The sequence below is a fragment of the Gopherus flavomarginatus genome, chromosome 2 (assembly GCF_025201925.1).
Source record: "Gopherus flavomarginatus isolate rGopFla2 chromosome 2, rGopFla2.mat.asm, whole genome shotgun sequence".
Classification (NCBI taxonomy): domain Eukaryota; kingdom Metazoa; phylum Chordata; order Testudines; family Testudinidae; genus Gopherus; species Gopherus flavomarginatus.
Window position 1 is genome coordinate 240,878,877 of NC_066618.1, and position 22,786 is coordinate 240,901,662.

Here is a 22,786-nt window from a genome sequence, read left to right on the forward strand (position 1 = left end):
AGTTAAGCTGATTTAACCCTCGGTGTAGATAGAACCCTCTCGTCGCTGTAGTGAGTATCTACAATGAAGCACTATAATGGTACACCTGAAGTGCTACTGATGTGTCACAGTAGTGGTTTTAGTGTAGACACAGCCTGAGTCTTTGGGCTTATCTACACTTCCGCTTAAGTCGATGCAAGTTATGCTGCTTGGGAGGAGGAGAGGGGAGGGTGTGTTTTTTTCACACCTTGGGCAATGTAACTTACATTGACTTAAAGCAGTGTCCACACCATGCTATGTCGGCAGGAAATGCTCTCCCACCAACATAGCTTCTGCCTCTCACTGAAGTGGAGTAATTATGCCGACAGGATACTGCTCTCCCATCAGCATACCTCATCTTCACCAGATGCGCTACTGCCAATGTAGCACAGTAGTGCAGACTTGCCCTTTGTGTAGGTAAATTCTAAGTTACAGGGAACTGAGTCTGTTTAAGACCTGAATGACAACACCTACATCTTTAGTTGATTTGCCTTAAATTTCCTTAGTGTCCCCATGTAGACAAGTCCTCAACATAGCAAGCGTAGCATCCTGAACACTCATCGCTTCAGTAACAGTTTTTATATCACTTTCCACTTTTCTCAAAATGCATGCGTTTTACATCAGACATACCTTTAAAAACAACTGAAACAATTATTTCCTGCTACACATTAAAGCACTACGGTTTTGTGAAAAAGCCTTCAAACAAGGAAGAAATAGTTAAATGATTTGATGTAGCAGCATGATGCACATCCAGAAGTAGAAACTGAATTACTGTACTCAACAGCAGCTCACTTTCTAGAAGTGGTTATTTTTGACACACACTGTATTCATTAACATTTTCACCCTCTTACTCTACAAACTTTCATATGACCGTAGTGTTGATTTTTTTATAGCTTGTAACAACTTTTTCATAAACTTTAAGTCAGTATTCTTAAGCAATCAATCTTCTAGAGAAGATGAAACAAATCAGATATCCAATTTTTTTATTGCAACTAAAGCAGTGAGGCAAAGTGTACCTCCCTAATAAATACCTATGTTGTCCCTATTTTTTGCAAAGGAAATATGGAATGTTTTAGGGAAATGAACAGGCACTATTCAGATTGCAATGCTGAGAAAAGTTACATGATAGCCAGGTTTCTTAGAGCAGATGATTTTGTTTTGATTGAGTCATCATCACTACCATGAAATTAATTTGCTATTCCATAAACTCAGCCTCACCATGGCAGCCTGTATTCTTATACATTAATGCCAAGACTCATTTATAAACTTGCTTAAGATACTACCCAAAAGTTGAACGTGGAATGTATTAATCTATTTGCCCTGGTATTCCTGGCACCATCAAGATAATGCCTTTTATTTTGCATACTTTTCAAGTGTAACAGCGGCTACTAATGCAAAAAGTAAGTTTCTATTCTTTAAACTGCATATTTTGTTTACAAAATTTAAAATACTAATTAAATATTTTTCCAGGGCTAACTGTACATTGTGATTGTGCTTCAGGTTTGGCACAACACATTACCAAGTAGAAGCTGTAAAGTTTCAGAATTTTTGGTGTCCTGATTGAAAACACCAGGAAGACAACATGCTTTCTCTAGGAAGAAGCTAGCTCCCATCAACTCACTGTATTTCCTAGTAGTCAACTTTGGCTGCAAGTGAATATTACATACTCCATGCTAACAAGAAGAATTAAATAGGAAGAAGAGAAACCTCCATCTCACCTATGCAAGGCACTTGTGTGTATTTGCTTTTCAACTCTGGGAGACATTAAAGAACAATGGATGTTCTGTGAGGATTAGATGTTAAAACAAAACATTTACATGGCATCATTCACAGAAGTTACATAACAAGGTGATAGGTGCCTTAGATAGATCCCAAATATAATATTAAATATGATAATGAACTCAAACCCATTGCATCCCACAAAGTGGGTATTCACCCACGAAAGCTCAAGCTCCAATACGTCTGTTAGTCTATAAGGTGCCACAGGACTCTTTGCTGCTTTTACAGATCCAGACTAACATGGCTACCCCTCTAATACTTCAAACCCATTTAGCATCCCAAAAAGTATGGCAGTACTGGAACAGCATGATTTGGAGTTTAAGCTTCTTTGACAATGCTTTCCTCTACATCCAAATACCATAAGAGAGACAGATAATACCAGAAAAATTTAAAAAAGGATAGATTTATATCTTTAAAATATTTTACATTCATGCCGTACTAGTCCTGAAAGATAAAAAGCAAAGCAAAGCAAGGCAGGATGCAGTCACAAATTAATTAGTTTTCCTGTTATGCCCTGCCAATAATCACTATTCTTTCTTGAAAAAGACCATCTTCCAAGAATACGGGTTAATTCAGCTTCTTTTCAAGTTTAATGCAAGGCCACTTCTGATCTAAAGCTGCATACTCATTTGTTAAAACCACAGTGGTTATCTGATAGTGATAAAGCTGAAGTAACCGAAAAGATAAGCTTTCCACTTCAACTACATTGTTTCAGGTATAGCATTGCTCAGCTCTTTAACTCTTAAGCTTAATAAGAAGCTCCTGAAGCATTCTGGTAGTGGCTATTCTTGATCTATACTGTAGTAATTTACATGCTGCACAAGTGACCAACAATATTGAAAAGGTAACTAACTACAACACAGTGTGAACCTCTTTAGATGATCTCTGCTCTTCAGATGATTTTGTTCTTGTTCCTCAATAGATTAGGGAACAAGTTAACGGCCCCAGTCAGATCAGAAAGGAGGATACATTCATCCTGAAATATTAGGGTCTTATGTACACTAGAGAGTTTGCTGGTACAGCATATATTAAATAAATAATTATAAAATGTATGGGGAGATACCTATCTCATAGAATTGGAAGGGACCCTGAAAGGTCATTGAGTCCAGCCCCCTGCCTTCAATAGCAGGACCAAATACCAATTTCCTCTCAGATCCCTAAGTGCCCCCTCAAGGACTGAACTCACAATCCTGGGTTTAGCAGGCCAATGCTCAAACCACTGAGCTATCCCTCCCCCTATCATTCATATATATTCCTTCCCTGAGCAAATTAAGGTATGCTAGCAAAAGGCCTCCCCCACTCCCATTATAACTTCATCTACACTAGGACCTTTGGCTGGTGAAGCTGTCAGTTAAGGTGTGATTTTGCAAAACTTTAAAGTGTAGACTAGTCCTAGGCTTTTACACCTCTTCTCAGACAGGAATAAGCTATACTGGTATAAGCACCTTTATACCAATAAACCTATCCATGCTAGGGGTGGGTTGTACCGCTTTAAATACACTAACATGGTTAAGTGGTACAACTTTTATGTGTAGACAAGGCCTAAGACACCAGTCTCCAGGTTACGGAACTCCAGCAACATTAGAAGAGACCTATGAAATTTCACACTTACTGACTATGCTGTCTAATGACTACAAAACTTTCATTTCATCAGAGCCAGAACAGAAACTGACATTTTGCATTATCTAAATGCAGCTTAAATTGTTCAATGAATCAGTAATTCTCTGGAGGCTAGGAAGTAGTAAAGTCAACTTAACTGGATATTTAACCAAAAAGCTTTATGAGACACAGCAGAAGATCAAAGTCCTTTTCTATGCTCCACCATAGGCAGAGAAGACAGCAAGACTAATAGTTCTTTTGTAAATTTTACTCACACATAAACTGCTTTACTTCACAGAACAAATTCCTTTGGCATTTATAACTCAGGATTAAATAAAACCCTATCAGGATTAAATAAAACCCTATGAAAATAAGGAGCATATATGGAACAGCAGCCATACAAGTCTTTTTTTGAAAATCAATTTTCCCCCTCCAGAAATTAATATGGATAAAATTGTCAATTTTAAATGTGTTGAAACTCAGATGTGACTTACTTAAATTTGTAGATCAAATTCATCCATAGAACTATTTGCATAATTTTGTCAGCATATTAAGGCCCTGATTTGGCAAGATACTTACTTATGTGTAACTTTAGGTACATGAGCAGTTCCATTGACTTAGTGGCACTACTTAAATGCTTAATGTTAGGCCTGAGTTTAAGTACCCTTGCTGAATAGGGGCCTAAATGCAAAGTCTGGCAGTTTAAAAGAAGTAGCAGCTGAAGTCCTGATTCAGTATGGCTTTATGAGCGTGTTCTTCTTCCAGTTCTGGAGAAAGGAAACATATTCTGGTTGTGCACTGTTGCTGAAGGAGGCATAGGAATATCCACTTGGTTCAAAGTGAGAGTCACAAAAAAATATTCATTAGGGATACAGAAGTGTTTATTCAGTCTTTTAATTAATAAAAAGGGTGGAGTTTGTTTTTGTGTTTTGTGTGCAGGTCCAATGGCTCTTACAACCCTGTTTTTCTCAACTTCTCTTTGTGTTTTTGTTCAGGATGACACACACAATTCAGGGTCTGACTTGTGAGGCTTTTCTGAAAATGAAAGCTGACAGTTCTAATGTGGATATTAACAGCTAGATTGATAATCACCATCTTGATATCCATGCAGCTCATTACTGCATTTTTAACATGCTGAGCACGAATATTCTTCAGTGGACTTTTCATTAGTAATAAAGCAGCAGAGGCTGGCGACAGCTGAAAGTTGGGAGGCAAAGCTGACATGTAAAGGTGCATTTAAAGCCAATTTAGCCATGAAAGACCTGTGTAGGATCTGGAGCAAAAAGGTGAAACTACACAAAAGTACAGATTTTTCAAATCTGTGTACTTCCAATTTTCTTATAAGGATGTGAAATCTGGACATTGCTTAAACAAGACATCAGGAGGCTGGAGACATTTTATATGAGTTGCCAGAGGTGACTACTGGTATAATATGGTTTGATTTTAACAGTAATAGGGATGTATCATTAAGAATTGACCTTGAGAGGATTGAAGACATCATTGGCCATTGCTGGCTGGCCCTTTTTGGTCATATTGCCTGCCTCAGAGATAATGTCCCTGAACATCATGCTCTGAAGATTGGACTTGAGGACAGGAAGGGTCACAGACTGATGATGGCTATGTTGTCACCTGCCAATAAATTGCCAGATCAGCAATAACCCTGTGGAGCTCTTAGACCACCTAGACCAAAGTCATATAGTGTGGTCACAGACACTAGGCACTACAGACCTCCACTGTATAGGTGTGTTATTGCAAACATTCTACTGCATATGAAAATCAAAACAGGACAGGTAAGTCCCACTCTAGAAAACCTCCCCTATGGGAAAACACATACTGCAGTGCTGACAGCCTTTATCAACTGCGCTAAAATATAGACTACAAAATTACTTTTCCTAGGTGTTACTGCTTCAAGTCCACTGAAAAGAATGAGCTAAAGAATGGAAAATGTGTTGAGGGAGATTGGGGGGAAAAAAGCATTTAATAAATAACTTATTAAGTTACCACGTAACTTGTTTCAAAAGTCCCTCATGGAGAGTGTCAGATAAACTGAGCTTGCCTCATGATGTCCTATCTTCCCTGATAGCCCAACGACAGTGCCTCATTATACCCAGTGACTTTGCTCCCTTCAATAACACCCATTCATGCTTGTCCTCAGAAGGATATTTGGGTATATCGGTCAGGACCTGAGACCCTTCACATCCTATTCCTTGTAGCCAAGCATGGGTATGTGATTGGACTTCCTGACCATGAGGTTCAGACATTGGACTGGCATTCTGCTTGCTTAACAAAGGTTATTGAAGATCTGAAATAGCTCCCTCTCACTGACAGGATTGGCCTGACCAGCTCAGCCTCTTTCCCACCTGCCCCTCCTCCTGGCTCCTTCTAATGCATCCTTTCACTCGGAACCAGTGATGATACATTCATGGCTGGATTCGGTACCCACTTTCACTCTCTTTGTTCTCTCCTTGGCTTGCAAGACCCTTGCTGTCAGTCTCAACTAATGGTCCAGATTCTTGTTCCCAGCCATTATTCATTGTATCCACATGCAGGCAGCAGTGCAATATCCAGGAGTTTCAGGTTGGTTTTGCAAGGGACAGAATTCAGAAAACCAGGACATGAGATAGGATAAATGGATGTCCCACTGTTGTGAGCTCCAGCAGCAACACGCTTTGTGGTATCATCATTCTCATCTTGGAGGCAGATATCTGATGACAGATATGAATGTTGAACTCATAATTTGTTTAACACAAGACTAAACTGCATCAAAATGTATTCCCTGCTGTCATGTTCACATAGTCTGAGCTTTTACCACAGCAGGCCTGGATAGGTGCCTGAAGATCTGGGACTGTGGACCAGGACAGGAAGGATATCCTTTGTGAGTGTAGGAATTTTGTGTAGTGTACTAAGGGTGAAGCATAGACCCTCAACAACATTACAATATAAACTGCTTGTTTCTTCCTAATGGCATACATTTCTTGGAAATCTGCTCAGTCATGGACTGAATCTTGGCTGAATTTTTGGGAGTGGGATATGCCAGTTATACTTGAGGTAAGCAGCATTTCTGATGGTATATCTTTGCAGGTTAATCATCCAGTCAGGTTTACAATCAATGGTGAGTGAAGTGTGTCTCATGACCCTGCAGGGGTGGGAGGGAAGGGTTTAAGATTAAGCATAAAACTACTTTACTGTACTGATGGGAGTGGGCAGATTGTCAGAGCAAGGGTCTGTGGATTTCTTAGTGAAGATCTTACTGCATGCCTGTTAAGGCTTGGGTATCAGAAGATCCCATTTGGGCCTTGGTCTATGTTATACAACCAGTGACAGAGAGGAGAGGTCTTCATCACTGATAGTTCACTTTCTCTTCCCACTTTGAGCCTCTACCAGGATATTTTGTCTTTAGACAATAGGTGACATTTTCAAAAGCACAAAGTAATTTAGGCTCTTAAGTCTCAAGTGCCTAAGTCATTTTTTAAAAATTGGACTTACACTGTTAAGTCACTGAGGGTATGTCTGCACATTGAATGGCAGTGCGTCTCAGAGCCTGTGTCCACAGACTCAAACTGGCAGGGCTCACGCTACGCTGCTAAAAACAGCTGTGCAGATTTTATGACTCAGGATGGAACTTGGACTCTGAAGCTCACACCCAACCCTAAGCTTCAAGGCTTGAGCTCCAGCTGGAGCTACAAAGTCTACACAGCTATTTTTAGCCCCCACAGTGCAAGCCTAAATCTGTTGACCCAGACTCTGAGCCTTGCTGCTGCAGGTTGCTGCTTGCTGTGTAAACACACGCTTAGGTACTATTTTACTCAACATCTTTCTTAAGTACAATCCAGTAAGGTAGCAGTCACGGTTGCTCTGCATATGCAGTGGTATCTGTCCTCAAAAAAGTTCCTCCCCCCAGCAAAGGCTTGATTTTCAAATTAAACATATGCAAATGTGCATCTAATTTACTTGTGCAATTACTGTTGCAAGCCCTATTCTGGTACCTGTGTGACAAAATACTTCGTTAGGGCCTGTCTACACTGGCAATTTACAGCACTGCAACTTTTTTGCTCAGTGGTATGAAAACACACACCTGAGTGCAGCAAGTTTCAGCGCTGTAAACTGTGCTGCCAGCACTGTGAACTACACCCCTCATGGAAGTGGGTTTTTAGAGCACTGGGCGAGCTCTCTTCCAGCGCTGTGCCGCAACCACACGAGCCATGTTAAAGCGCTGCTGCATTTAGCGTTGCCAGTGTAGACTAGCCCTTATATACACCTAATTTAGGCTCTAAATGACAGACAATGTGTTTTGACACTTCTATCAACATACCAAAGTAATGCTAACATTTAAACATAATATGCTGATCTACAATAACCCTTTCACATTATACATGTACAATAGGTTGGGAATTGCTTTCTCCTATCTTTATAAAAAATATACAATCAAGGAGATACCGTACACGTATTTGCATTTGGGATTCATTTGAATAAATATTTTACTTGATCTTCCTACTGAAATCACACCATGCAATCTCCCACCCTACCTGGATGTCCCCAATTTTCTGTCCAATCATTGTAAAATAATACAATCAATCAGAGATCTCACAGGGAAAATAAGTTTTCTTGCAGAAGCTCCCCTTTTTTCCTCCAAAGTACTAAAAATACTCCACCATTATCAACACTAATTTCCAGGCTAGAATTACATGCAATGACTACAGCCTACAAAATCTTTTGACTGATCCAATGAAGTTAGTTACACAGACATATTCACTTATAGTCATGAAAACTATAATAAAACGAATCTGTGCAATATTGCATTTTAAAAGGGTTTAAAATATCTTTCTTCTTTAAGACATGCCTACAAAAATGTTGTTTGCCATTCCATATTTACTGTCTCTCAATAATTTACATATAAAATATGCCAGGATAAAAGATAAATAGTATCTTTTTTCTGATTGCCCACCCTACAAACTCAACCTGGGAACTGAAAATCAAGCTATATTTTTTTCCCCTTGTGCTTCATCACCTGTAAGAGAGATTCTACTGATCAAATTTTGCCCTCAGAGACAGCTGCACAAACCACTGCTTTTCAATGTAGTTGCATGGTGTAAATGACTACCTTGTAATTGGAACTTAATAAGCAATTCTGTTTATGATCCACAAGGAGGAACAGAATCCAATTCTGTCTCTCAGCTTTATTGGCTCTGCAGAATAAAAGGTAGTAAAAAACATAATTAAAGTAATTAAATCCAACTCTGAATACACACCAGGAACAGATCTGTTGAGTATAAAATGTGTCATTTTTACATTTGTCAACTGTCTCTTTAGGGTCTCTACTTAAATTCATGTTTATCGGGGTTCAGCAGTGTAACAATATCAAAAATGCCTGACTATAAGGAAACAGCATTTTTTAAATCTCAGTCTTACGGCTTGTCTATCTACAAGTTTTGCACCACTTTAACTATACCAGTTTTGAAGCAGATGCAGTTAAAGCAGTATAACTCCCTAATGTGAGTACAGTTATACTTGTATAAAGGAGCTCATACTGGTATAGTTCAAGAGGAATGAGCTGTACTGGTATAAACACCTTCATATACCAGCATAACTGCTTCCACCCTAGAAAGTGTACCATTTTAAATCCATCACTGTAAAATCACACCAGTAACCGAACTAGCTGAATCAGTACAAGATCAGTATGTAGACCAGGCCTTAGAAATACAGAATCAATTAGTAAGACTTGGAGATATTTAAAACTTACTATATTTATATAATGAATGCAACAAAAGCCCAGAAGTCCCTTTCTGACATGATGAAGTACTTGCCAAAAAATGAAGCATTTAAAGCAAAATTAAAATCATAATTAGCTCTTAAGTATGTTGCCTTGATTAGGTCCTTGCTTTCTGTGATATTAGGCATATAGATATATTTGTACTGTATTGTGAGACTGACTTTTATGTTTAATTTACCTAACTTGTGTTTGGTAACATAATGTCCCTTGTAAATCAATTGCTGCATTCCAGCCTCTCTTAAAAAGTAAAAATTAAGCCATTTCCACTGAGGTAACCACCAAGATAAACTTGCTTCCATCCAGAAATTTTCAAATCAGTGCTATAGTATCATCTGACTTAAAGGAATGCTCAGTAAGTCCTTTAATCATTATTTCTAGATCCTGAAACATTGTTAATTAGCACATTCGGGTATTGCAAAACACTGGAATCTTCAGTCTCTTAAGATGGGACCTTCTACTTCCAAGTTTCAATCTCTCTGTGTCCCTATCAGCCAGGATCCAACTCCCAAGACTGGTATAGTAAAAAGTCTGACCTGGCACCATTGACAAGTCCACCTCAGTCTGCTCTATAACAACTATGAATTTTAGGTAAAGGCTCAAATGGCAAACAGACACAGTCTAATTGTTCTCAGGTGAAGGCTCACATGGAACAAATCAAGTTCATCTAGGATAACTGATTTAATGCATATCTTTCATTCCCCCGGGGCTGCAAACTATTACCATTTGTTGCAGTAATTATTATTCATAATATTCTAGCCTGCCTCAGAAATGTTTTCTCAATTATTTATTCATCAAGCCTTTGAGCTTGGAAAACTAAGTACATAGTGGGCTTCTGTAGGTGCTTTGTTCTACTGTTATCCCATGTTGACTAAGTAGTGCATATCTGCATACGCAAATCAGGAAATTAGATGCAAAATTACCATATGTACATAAATCCATTGATCTGTTAATCTAGTTAAGGATGTTCATGGCAGAGGATGCAGGCTATCATAGCTGCCCACAACCCATAGCATCAAGACAAGCTGTAAGAGCATATTCAAGTAGCTCCATGGAGCTACCACTGGACTCCCTCACTTCAAGAAGCATATTATCGTGTGTTGAGTGGGAATAGGGAGAGTGAGACACCAAGCAAGAGCAAAATTAGAACCAAAAATAAAATTTTAAACCATTAAAAAAACAAAACAAAACAGAGCAGGAGAGAGAGCCAGTAAAGCACTAGAGGGAGCAAAAAGTGGAAAAAGTGGCACATCCAACTGACGGTAGGGTGTGGTAGCTCCACCAGAAAAAAAAAATTGGGAGGCACTATCCCAGCCACAGGAATAAACTGAGAGCAAATCATGTTCCCACACAGAACCCACTTATCAAATGTAGATGCCAATCAGCTCTGAGAAGTCACTGTGATAAATTGTTACTCAAACATGAAATAAAATGCTCTCTCTTTGTCATTAGAAGGTAACATTTAAGATTACTGTATTCTGACTGACCCGTAGGTAGGGTAATATTCAAGACAACTGGTGGCAAAGCTGCATTGTTTATCAAACCCATATTAAAAAATAATATCCATTTGATTATAATTTCATAAAAACAAGCTACTGATAAAGCAAATATAACCACATCATTGTCAACGGACACACAATCTGCCATTCAGATGCTTTACAAAGAAAGGGAGTGGACAAAGGCATAGTTGATTCATACTGCTTTTTGTCAGTAACAGAAAATATTACTAGCTCTTTTTGCTTTGCTTAATTTCTCCCAGTTGTTCTTCCTTTAGCATTCTTTGTTTAATTTCTATAATATATAATTTCTAATTTTTTTTCTTTAGGCTCCTTGATTTTTCTCAAGACCATTACCTTTCACCTGCACTATGCACAATCTAGACACCATTCCCCCAAGCACTGCCTGATTTGCAATACATGGGAGAAAATATGAATTGAACAAAAGTTTTCCAGTATTTCTGATTCAACTTTTTAAACCAAACAGCAAGTGGAAGACTCTGGTGCCACTGTAAGTGGCTACTTCTGTGATATGAGGAATGGAGAGAAACAAGGACTTAAATTTGGCATGTGATAGTGGGAAACTTGCTTTCTCAATGTCTTTTCAATCTGGCCTCCCACCAATTCAGAAGAATCCCAGATACCCATCTGTAGTATTACCAATCCCTCACATTAAAAAATTGTAAGTCACGCCACTCAAAATCATAAGATTGGTTTAAATCCAGGAGATTTTTATTTATTATCTGGTTTCTGAGCCATTAGGGTGCAGTCAGGGGACATTTTCAAGATTTTCTCCACAACCGCCAGGATTTTTTTTTAAAATGAAAGCTAAGATTTTTATATATTCAGATTGGATCAGGAGCCAGGGTTATAAGAAAATTACCCAATATTATAAAGCTCATAATAGAATCACAACAGTTAGCAACACTAATAGGCTGTTTCTTTGCTCTTACACAGTAACACTTTTCTGGTGGCACCAACAGAAATATCTTAAAACCGACTGGGACAAAATGTTTCCTGCCGCCAGAAAATTGCTGCTATGCAGTATAGATGTGATCACACCCAAATTGTGGTGAAAACCCAATGCAACACATATCCTGGAATATCTTATTTCTTAATTAAGACATCTGGTTTCTAGAACAGACATCAATATCATATTTTCATGTCTCCATTACTCCAATCTCCAGTTGCATCAAACTAGCTATCTATTACAAGGGTAATTCTATTGCAGTCTCCCTCAATTAAGCATCCTAGAATTTACAGCTGTGTAGCTCTTTACCTGCACACACACTTGATATGGAATAGGGAGCATTACCTTCCCTGAGAAAGTTAAAGTGGCAAATCCCATAATATTGATAATGTGAAAGATATAGATGAAAGGGTATGGAATCTAAAAGAATGTCTTCAAAAACAGATTATAAAGAGATCGTTTCCTCTTAGCCCCAAAAGAAAGCAATATGCACATACTTCAGGAGTACAAATTGGCTCCATCCATTCAAGGTGCTGTTCAAGCCTGTCCAACAAAGATTGACTGGCATCACAAAAACACTTAAAGCCATTGTTTCTTAAAGTTTTTTCTTTAATAGGAAAAAATTACAAATGAAAAGAAACAGCTGATCTGTTAACAAAACCCGGAAGAAAACTGTCATGTTCTCTGGTCTAACATTTACAATGGAGTTCTGACTAGAGATTAGGGTACTTTTAAACCTATTGTAGTTCAGGATATGATGTTATAATTTAGGGGACAGGGACAGTTTAGTCCACAACATCTATTCATACGTGCAAAGGAGAGCAAGAACTGGAATGAAGAAAACTTTCATACTCCACACTTTTGGATTATTCCTTACGCTAAACTAGCTCATCTTTTGTGTATTACAACTCTTTCACCTGTATTACAACTTTAAACTCGATGACAAACAAATATCACTGAATTTAGTTCCATTAGAAGATGAATACACATCAGGCTGACTCACTCTCACCACCCTCCAGGCAGTGACTACGTTTTATATCAAGCCTATTTTAGACACCACTGAAAATGATATTTAATACCTTTTACCCAAATTATATCACTACCTACTTCACTAGTGATTTAAATAACCACAGATAAATTGAAGAGAATTTGAAGTGAATTCCAGGCTCGCCAAAACCCCCAAAACAAACAAAACAAATAAAATATTCAATTAGCTAGTCTTCTTACCTTGTTCTTTTATCTGACGAATTTGCTTCACAGTTTCTTTCAAGATTGCACATTTGTCAGGTTTAAAGTTAAAGTTGTCAATATCGTTAAAATTTGCAAATATCAGCTCTGCAAGTTCTTCTATGTATTTATTCTCTTGCTCACGATTACGTTTCTCAGTGCTTCTTTTAGGGCTGAAAGAGGAGTTTAAAATGTGGTATTTTTAACAATAGCTTGTTCACCTTCTGATGACTGACAGTTCATAGTTGAGATTAGGATTTTGAAGAATATTGATCATCATCAAAGAAATAAAACAAAAAAAAACCTCATCGACCTGCTGTTTCTTGAGTAGCAATGTCTATGTTAGAACAATTAATTAGCTAAAAAGTGAACATTTTAAAAAGGACACTGTCCACTTGTTTGTCAGCTTTTGGAGATGGGTTTCAAAATTGAAAAAAAAATATGCAAAAAAAGTTTAAGCAAAATACAAATACACTTCCCTGCCATGTTAAGACTTCAAGCAGAACAACATTTTGTTAGTATATGAGAAAGTGAAACTGCCCAGAAACAAAAGTTAAACCAACCAACCTATTTCCATTGTCCAATCCATGTGAAATGCAAAGATTAACCACTAGCATAAATGCTGAATACTAAGTTAGAGTTTTTAAATTCTTTCAGTTTTAATAAAGTAATTGAGGTCATTTTTTTATTATTATTTTATGTTAGAAGTCTCTAAAATTTCATAAAAGACAAATGGGCAAATCCTACACTGCAGTTTGAAATGACTGAAGAATTCCCCTTCATACTGAGTGTCAGAGAAAGCTATTTATACAAGCTACCCAGTCTTTATCCAGATGGCAACATGAACTGTATCCAGGGCCGGCTTTAGCAAGTGCAAGGCCCGATTCATGGGGCTTGTACTTACTGGGCAGTGCTCCGAGTCTTCGGCGGCACTTCGGATTGCCATGCTCTGGGGAGCACGGCTGAGTGCTTAGAGCTGTCTGCCTGCTCTCCGGCCAGAGGAAGGAGGCGGCAGGGCTTGCCACACTCTGGCTGGGGTAGCAAGGCCACTGGGCTTGCCGTGCTCAAGAGGGAGGAGCAGGGCCACGGGGCTTGCCGCGCTCCGCTCGGTGCTCTGGCCCAGGAAGTGGGGCCATAGGCTTGTTGCGCTCTGGCTGGGTGCGGGACCCTCCTAGGCGGAGGGCCCGATAAGGGGGAATCAGCCTAAAGCCGGCCCTGACTGTACCTCCTTTGCCTGAGCAACGTCTCAAAAAATATATTTGATTTATAACAAGGGTTAACAGCTTAGATTTGTCTGAATGGAATAGTTGTGTAGTGACTCCCTGCTGGAATAAGAACTTAGTTGGCCATTGCCTAACGAGTGTGAAAAGTGTGTGGACTTTATTTATTACGTATAAGAAAAAATATAAAAAGATTGATTACCTACCTTGCAGTAACTGTGGTTCTTTTGTTCATGTGGCTCCCACTCTAGATGTGCATGCATGCATGAGATTGGCATCTTTGAACAGAAACATCTGTAGGGGCTGCACCCAAGCCCACTGAGGGAAATTTGAGCCCCAAGTCCCCATTTCACTTTACTTCCACAGATGTTTTGGGGGATTCTCTGATCTCAGGGCCCCAATAAAATTGTCCTTGCCTTTCCACTCCTCTCATCAGCCCTGGCTGCACCTGTGCCCTGCATGCCCCCAGGCCCCTTAGCCAACAGATATAAAGGGCACAGTGGCCACAACAATCCCTCAGTTCCCTCACCAATTCAGAATCTCAGCAAATGAGTTTCTGAAATAGCACAGATAAAGGGTGGGTCATGGGATCCTCACAAACATCTTGAAGAACACAGTTACTGCAAGGTAAGTAACTGTTCTCTCCTTTTCATATATTTGTGCATGTGGATCCCACTGTAGGTGACTGGCACTACTCCACATTGGGAAGGTGGGGCATCCTAGCTGCCCACTAACTAAATGACTGTAACGCGGCCTTCCCAAAGCTGATATCTGATCTTTCAGCCAAGTCAAAGGTGCAGTGCTTAACTTAGAGGGGACTACTCCAAGTAGCTGCCTTGCAGATCTCAAATATGGAACTATTTCTGAAACATGCATAAGAGGTAGCTTGAGCTTTAGTTGAATGTGCCTTAATGTTTGGTGGCAGGGCTACGCCAGACATGTGGTAGTAGATTGAAGTAAACTGGGTAATTCATTTAGAAATTCTCTGAAAGATGACTTGCTCTGTAGCGGCACTATTTCAAACAACAAAAAAGACTGAGGGACAGTCTAAAGGATTTTGTCCTCTAAACAAACATCTATGTTTCGCTAGGAAAGACTGGGGTTTGGAAAGAACACTGGAAGATTAATTACCTGGTTTAAAAAGAAATCTGAAACAACTCTTGGAATAACTTTAGGATGAGGTCTCATCATCACCTTGTCTCAGTGAAACAGGGTAGAAGGAGGAGGATCCAGCCATGAGGGCTAGGAGTTCACTGTCCTAGCTGGCTGATGTAACAACCACCAAAAAAGGCAGTTCTGAGAGCAAAAAGGTAAAAAGAACATTCAGAAAGGGGTTCAAAGGGACGCCTCATAGGATCAGTGAGGATGATGTTGAGATCGTAGAACGGGGGGCTTCCGAACTGATATTTTCCATAGTATATTTTATTGTGGAGGGCTTCATGCTTTGTAACAGAATTTATCGTATCTGTAGTGAACATTCTCAGCCATTAGCACTTACCAGCCAAATGTAGGCTCCTAGGTGCAGTGAGATTTTGGGTCTGGATATAGAATTTGTCTCTGGTTCTAAGATATGTGTGGACAGTCCAGAAGAGCTACTAGGTGCTGAGTTGACATTTTAAGTGTTGTGGAATCAGTACCAGATTGAGCAGGGATCAAAGTAGCCCTAGGGCCTTTTGGTGGTGAGCCAAACATTGAACCAATGTTGCTTGCTTCTTGCTTCTGTAGCATGAAAGGGCTTTGTGCTCAGTTCTCAGGAACAGAGTGAAGGCAAAACAGCTCTTCTTAGGCTTTCCCTTTCTTTGGAGAAGATGACAGTTGCCGGGAACCATTTTAGTCCACTGCTGTGATCTATCTTGCCTCAGTGCAGTACCAGTCTTTAGTGCCTGGGACTAGCCACAGATGCTGAGGTGGACTTGTCAATGGTGCCAGGTCAGACTTCTTACTATACCAGTCTTGGGAGTTGGATCCTGGCTGATGGGGACACAGAGAGATTGAAACTTGGAAGTAGAAGGTCCAATCTTAAGAGACTGATGCCTATTATTCTAGGTCAAAACTGTCTCTCACAGACTGGTCTGGTATACATAATGTCACTGGATTTTCTAGTTCTTGAGAAGGATTGGTGGACAGGGCACTGGTCAGGCACATAGCTCTCACTGGGTCAAAATTAACCATGATTGTAACCATCTACAAGAGTGGGTGAGACTATCACAAGATGGGCAGGTTCGAAGCCTGAAGGCTTTGAGTCTACTATTGAAGTGATTGTGGCACAGCACACCAAGGAGGAAAAAGAGTTTTGTTTGTTTGCTTGGGGCTTTTTCTGGGGCAAGGAATACATTTAAAGAAAAAAATGTTACAAAAAACAAAAAAGGGGAGATTTATAGGGAAATTAACCCTAATTGGTTAAATTTATAGAAAATGTGCTACGGATAAAGAAATAACAGAATAGGAAATCTCAGAGGCAATAGGAAGTATAAAAAGTGGTAACATTCCAGACTGATGGCTTTCCAGGTAAAGTTTACAAGGTATTTAATAAGGTATTAGTGGGTTACTTGTGGTGTACCTTCAATGCCATTCTGTTAGGGAAGAAACTTCCACAAACTTATGAAAAGAAGCTACTGCTGTCATTCTCCTTAAAGTTGAAAAAGATCTTACCTTATGCTGCTCTTATAGGCTCATGACAAAAACAACTTAGCAAAAATACTAGTGAGCCAACAGCAATCCATACTCTCAGTTTTTATATACTAGGGCTGTCAAGCAATTAAAAAAATTAATCATGATTAATCGTGTTATTAAACAATAGAATACCATTTATTTAAATATTTTTGGATGTTTTCTACATTTTCAAATATATTGATTTCAATTACAACACAGAATACCAAGTGTACATTGCTCACTTTATATTTATTTTTATTACAAATACTTGCACTGTAAAACACCAAAAGAAAATAGTATTTTTCAATTCACCTAATACAATAACTCCTCACTTAACGTTGTAGTTATGTTCCTGAAAAATGTGACTTTAAGCAAAACGATGTTAAGCAAATCAATTTTCCCATAAAAATTAATGTAAATGGGGGGGGGGGGTTAGGTTCTAGGGAAATTTTTGTCACCGGACAAAAGACTAACACACACACACACACACACACACACACACACAGAGTATAAGTTTTAAACAAACAATTTATTACTGGTACACAGAGATGATGATTGTGAAGCTTGGTTGAGCTGGTGAAGTCAGAGGGTGGGATATTTCCCGGGGAATGCCTTACTGCTAAATGATGAACTAGCAATTGGCTGAGTCCTCAAGGTTTAACTCGTTGTTAATGTAACCTCATACTCTACAAGGCAGCACGAATGGAGGGAGGGGAGACAGCATGGCACACAGACACAGAGACACACACCGTGTGTGTGTGTGTGTGTGTGTGTGTGTGTGTGTGTGTGTGTGTGTGTGTGTGTGTGTGTGTGTGTGTGTGTGTGAGAGTGTGAGAGAGAGAGAGAGAGAGAGAGAGAGATGTGCATTGCTCCTTTAAGTATGCTGACCCCACTCTAAGTACACTGCCTTTTTAAGTTAGTCAGCAAGCTAAGATAGCAGCTGCTGCCAGGAAGCTCCCTCCATCCTGAGCCCTGTTGTGTGTCCCCCTGCCTGCTCCTGCACCCTGCTTACCCCATCTTCCAGAGAGCAGGGGGGAGGGGGATACCCTGACATTAGTCCCTCTCTTCCCCCTCTGCCCCCCCGCACAGCAAGCAGGAGGCTCCGGGGAGCAGCTCCAAGGCAGAGGGCAGGTGCAGCACAAGGCAGTGGGGGGCAGGCAGCCAGCAATTGATAGAACTGCTGGGCGGAACGGGGAGCTGATGGGAGGCAGCCGGTCCACCCCCCTTCCAAGACCCACACAGCTAGCTGCAACGAGCTGCTCTTCCCACAAGCAGTGGACAAAGCAGGCAGCTGCCAAATGATGTTATAAGAGAGCATTGCACAACTTTAAATTAGCATGTTCTCTAATTGATCAGCAACATAACAACGAAATGTTAACTGGGACGAGTTAAATGAAGAGTTACTGTACAAGTACTGTAGTGTAATCTCTTTAACATGAAAGTTGAACTTACTAATGTAGAATTATGTATAAAAATAACTGCATTCAAAAATAAAACAATGTAAAACTTTAGAGCAGTGGTCCTCAACCTTTTTCATCTGGCGGGCGCCAGACAACGAGCCACGGAGGTCCGTGGCGGCGGACGACCATCCGCCGAAATTCCGCTGATAAGTGGCAATGTCAATAGGCAGCATTTCTGAGGCGACGCCTCTGGATGACGCAGCTTGTCAGCGGCATTTTGGCAGATGCTCGTCCACTGGCCAGTATATGGGCGCAGTCAGATGCCCCAGCGGGCGCATGGCACCCGCGGGCACTGTATTGGGGACCCCTGCTTTAGAGCCTACATGCCCACTCAGTCTTACTTCAACCAATCGCTCAGACAAACAAGTTTGGGTACAATTTGCAGGAATAATGTAAACAAGAAGTAGGCAGCAATGTCACCTGAAAGTGAGAACAGGCATTCGCATGGCACTGTTGTAGCTGGCGTTGCAAGATATTTACATGCCAAATGAGCTAAAGATGCATATGTCCCTTTCTGCTTCAACCATGGGTTCTGCTTGATACCGATCCAAAGCACAGCGGGCAGATGCAGGTCCTTTTTATTATCTGAGTCAGATGCCACCAGCAGAAGGTTGACTTTCTTTTTTGATGGTTCGGGTTCTGTAGTTTCTGCATCAGACTGTTGCTCTTTTAAGACTTCTGAAAGCATGCTCTACACCTCCTCCCTCTCAGATTTTGGACAGCACTTCAGATTTTTAAACCTTGGGCAAGTGCTGTAGTTATCTTTCGAAATCTCACATTGGTACCCTGGCACTCTGGTCCCCCTGAAAAACCTTCCCTGGGGACCCCAAGACCCAAATCCCTTGAGTCTCACAACAAAGGGAAATAATCCTTTTTCCCTTCCCCCTCCAGGTGCTCCTGGAGAGATACACAGACACAAGCTCTGTGAAACTACACAGAGTGACTCCCCCTCTCTGTTCCCAGTCCTGGAAACAAAAAGTACTTTCCTATTCCCCCAGAGGGAATGCAAAATCAGGCTGGCAAATCCAACACACACAGATCTCCCCTGATTTCTTCCTCCCACCAATTCCCTGGTGAGTACAGACTCAATTTCCCTGAAGTAAAGAAAAACTCCAACAGGTCTTAAAAGAAAGCTTTATATAAAAAAGAAAGAAAAATACATACAAATGGTCTCTCTGTATTAAGGTGATAAAATACAGGGTCGATTGCTTAAAAGAATATTGAATAAACAGCCTTATTCAAAAAGAATACAAATCAAAGCACTCCAGCACTTATATTCATGCAAATCCCTCTCTGCATTTTGTCAAATCTGGTGTGAAAGTGTTCTTAAAACGAACATGTGCTGGGTCATCATCCGAGACAACTACAACATGAAATATATGGCAGAATGTGGGTAAAACAGAGCAGGAGACATTGAACACCTCAGGGGAGAATTGTGTCACAAATTTAACTGACACTTTTTTTTTTTTAATGAGCATTGTCAGCATGGAAGCATGTCCTCTGGAATGGGGCCGAAACATGAAGGAGCATACATATGTTTAGCTTATCTGGCATGTAAATTCCTTGTAATGCCGGCTACAAAAAAGGGACATGTAAATGCCTGTTCTCACTTTCAGGTGACGTTGTAAATAAGAAGCAGGCAGCAATATCTCCCATAAATGTAAACAAACTTGTTTGTCTTAGCAATTGCCTGAATAAGAAGTAGGACTGAGTGGACTTTTGGCTCTAAAGTTCTACATTGTTTTGGTTTTGGGTGCAGTTATATAAATAAAAAAAAATCTAAAATCTACATTTTTAAGTTACACTTTCACGATAAAAAGACTGCACTGAGGTGAATTGAAAAATACTATTTCTTTTATCATTTTTACAGTGCAAATATTTGTAATAAATAATAATAATATAAAGGAGCACTGTATACTTTGTATTCTGTGTTGTACTAGAAATCAATATATTTGAAAATGTAGAAAAACATCCAAAATATTTAATAAATTTCAATTGGTATTTGATTAACAGTGCGATTAATCACGATTAACTTTTTTTTTAATCACAATTAATTTTTTGAGTTAAATCGCATGAGTTAACTGTGATTAAGCAACAGCCATAACATAAACCCAAATCAAACTGTCTTTGTTCAGGATAGACAAACGTCAGACAATATTCAGAGAGTACTTGGAATCATCCATAATGCCAGATCAAAAAGATCCATTTCTTTTGTTATCACTTGATCCAGAGAAAGAGTAGACTAGAGTAGACCTCTTTGTTTCAAGTCCTGTCCCAGATGAACATTGGTCCCTTGGTTCCTTAAATGGATAAATGTTCTTTATATCAGTCCAAAAGCAGTGGTGCAAATTAATGGGATTAAATCTGCCCTGTTTGAGTTACAGAGAGGGAGTAGGAAAAGATGTCCATTGTCTTCTTCACTTTTTTCATTGGTCACTTAGCCTTTTTCACAGGGGATAAGGAATAATGAATTTTTCACAGGAATAAAACTTGAAGGAACACATCAGAAAATAGCTTTATATATGCTGATATATTATTTTTATCTAACCCAAAAGTTTCCCTAAAATAAGTGTCTAAGAAAATCCATGACTTTGTGAAAGCATTTAAAGTTATGCCAAATCTGAAATGCTAGCTATAAATTTGCCAGATTCTCAGAAGTCATTCCTCTAGAAAACATTTGGGTAAAAATGGGCAACAAATTCTGTAAGAACCCTTGGAATTCAAATCTCAAACAGTGTAGAAGAGATCTATGATTTAAATGTCAAACCACTACTTCAGCAAATGAAAAAAATCTGGAGGGCTGAGGGGGAAGTATATACTTTCTTGGTTTGGAAGAATAGCCTTAGTCAAAATGAACATTTCAGTAAGGATATTTTTCTGGTTTCAAAAACTTTATGTAATCATCCCAGATAACTTCCTAGTAGGAATACAGAGGATGTTGTCAGAATTTATATGAAACCAATTAAACAGGATGGACTAGCTGTTCCAAATATTCTATGGTACTAACATGTCAGCCAGCTCAGAGCAGTAGTGGATTGAGGTTTTCTAACTCAGCCAAACACTGGGTCTTTACTGAGTAAGAAAATTGTGGTGGTGTAACTATTGCTAAACTACCATGGATTAATTCTAAAAAAATCACGCTCTCCAGAAATTTATACACATCCTTTAGCAAAGGCTACTCCATGGGTTAGTGATAGAACTAGAGATAAGATAAACTTTTCTCCCTCACCAATAACACCCATGGCAAATAATCCAGATCTTAACCCAAATTATGAACCACGCAGTTTTAAAGATTAGGAGAACCATGGAATGACTATTCAGTAAAGAAACTTTTTTAACCCATTTAGAGATCAAAACTAACTTGAAATGAATGACCCACTCTCCCTTTGTACCAGTACTTTCAAGTTAGGGAATAGGTTGTTTTATACAAAAATCTCATGTTAGTAGAAGCGATGGTCAATTAGGGGGGAAAATATAACTAATTTGTAACAATCTTTGCAGATAGCATTCTTAGCAAAAAATATCCATAAATGATAAACTGGGAAAAGGAACTGGATAGACACATTACACCAGAGGACTAGGATTTGATCTGGAAAAGAAGACCAGCAACCTCAGTCTGTAGCATGATCAAAGAATATTTCTTTAAAATACTGTTTCAATGGTTCCTTGTACCAGTCAAATTAAAAAAAAAAACCAAAAAACAAAACACCACCAGAGACTGAATGGGAACAAATGTTGGAGATGTTGTGGTGAAAGAGAAATCTGCATGCATTACTGGTGGACATGCTTTCTCAAAGTAATGGTTTTCTTTAGACATTGATGCTACCTGTAAAGAAATATCAACAATTCTTGGATATTTATTACCAAATGATCCTTTGGTAATCCTCCTGGGGCTTCCTAGCAGACAGACATGGTCACACAAAGAGAAAATGAAGAATTAATCTTTCATTTTCTGGTACCTGCTGCACTACTGGAAAAAGAAAAATAATCCAACTCTAAAAGAATGGTTCAGAATAATATGGAATATTATGGAAAAATTAATGCCCCAATTATGTACCCAGAAAAACAGACAAATTTGGTTACCTTTTATTCAATATTCAAGACAGAAAAAGCCCCAGCAAACTTGCCCAATTTTTTGAATATTAATATTTGCTAGATATGCTTGGTCTCAGTAACTTTAATAAACTCAATTTAATAAATTCACCAGAAACAACTTGCTATGCTCACTCTTGTATATGGTATGATTATATTATTAGTAATAAGTAATTAGATTTCCCTACACAAAAGCTCACTGTTGTAATTATTCTTGTTTTGTCACAGCAAGAATTTATAAGCCTGTTAAAACTTCCTACAAAAAACAAAAACAAAAAAAGAAACGAAAAAGAAAACGAGAAAATGCACTAAGGGGCGGCTGGCAGACATAGCCTGGTTCTGTCTCGCTGCTATGAATGGAAGAGGAACTCCTGTGGCCATTTTGCCCTTTATGCACTCACAAGGGAAGCTTAGAGAGGCACACAGAGTGCAGGTGTGTCCTGAGAGAAACTGGTGTTCAGAGATTTCAATCTTGTACACGACGTACATGCACACCTAGAGTAGGA

The 22,786-nt window shown here is 39.3% G+C and overlaps 1 protein-coding gene across 6 annotated transcripts in view; it reads right to left on the bottom strand.

Moving 5' to 3' along the window:
* The window catches only part of NCOA2 (nuclear receptor coactivator 2), a 271,000-nt gene that overhangs the window by 96,497 nt on the left and 151,717 nt on the right, over positions 1–22,786 (bottom strand). For all 6 annotated transcript variants that reach the window (XM_050940578.1, XM_050940576.1, XM_050940572.1 and 3 more), the window contains one exon: positions 12,857–13,029. In XM_050940578.1, coding sequence (XP_050796535.1) covers positions 12,857–13,029 — 173 coding nt within the window. The remainder of the gene's footprint in view (positions 1–12,856; positions 13,030–22,786) is intronic.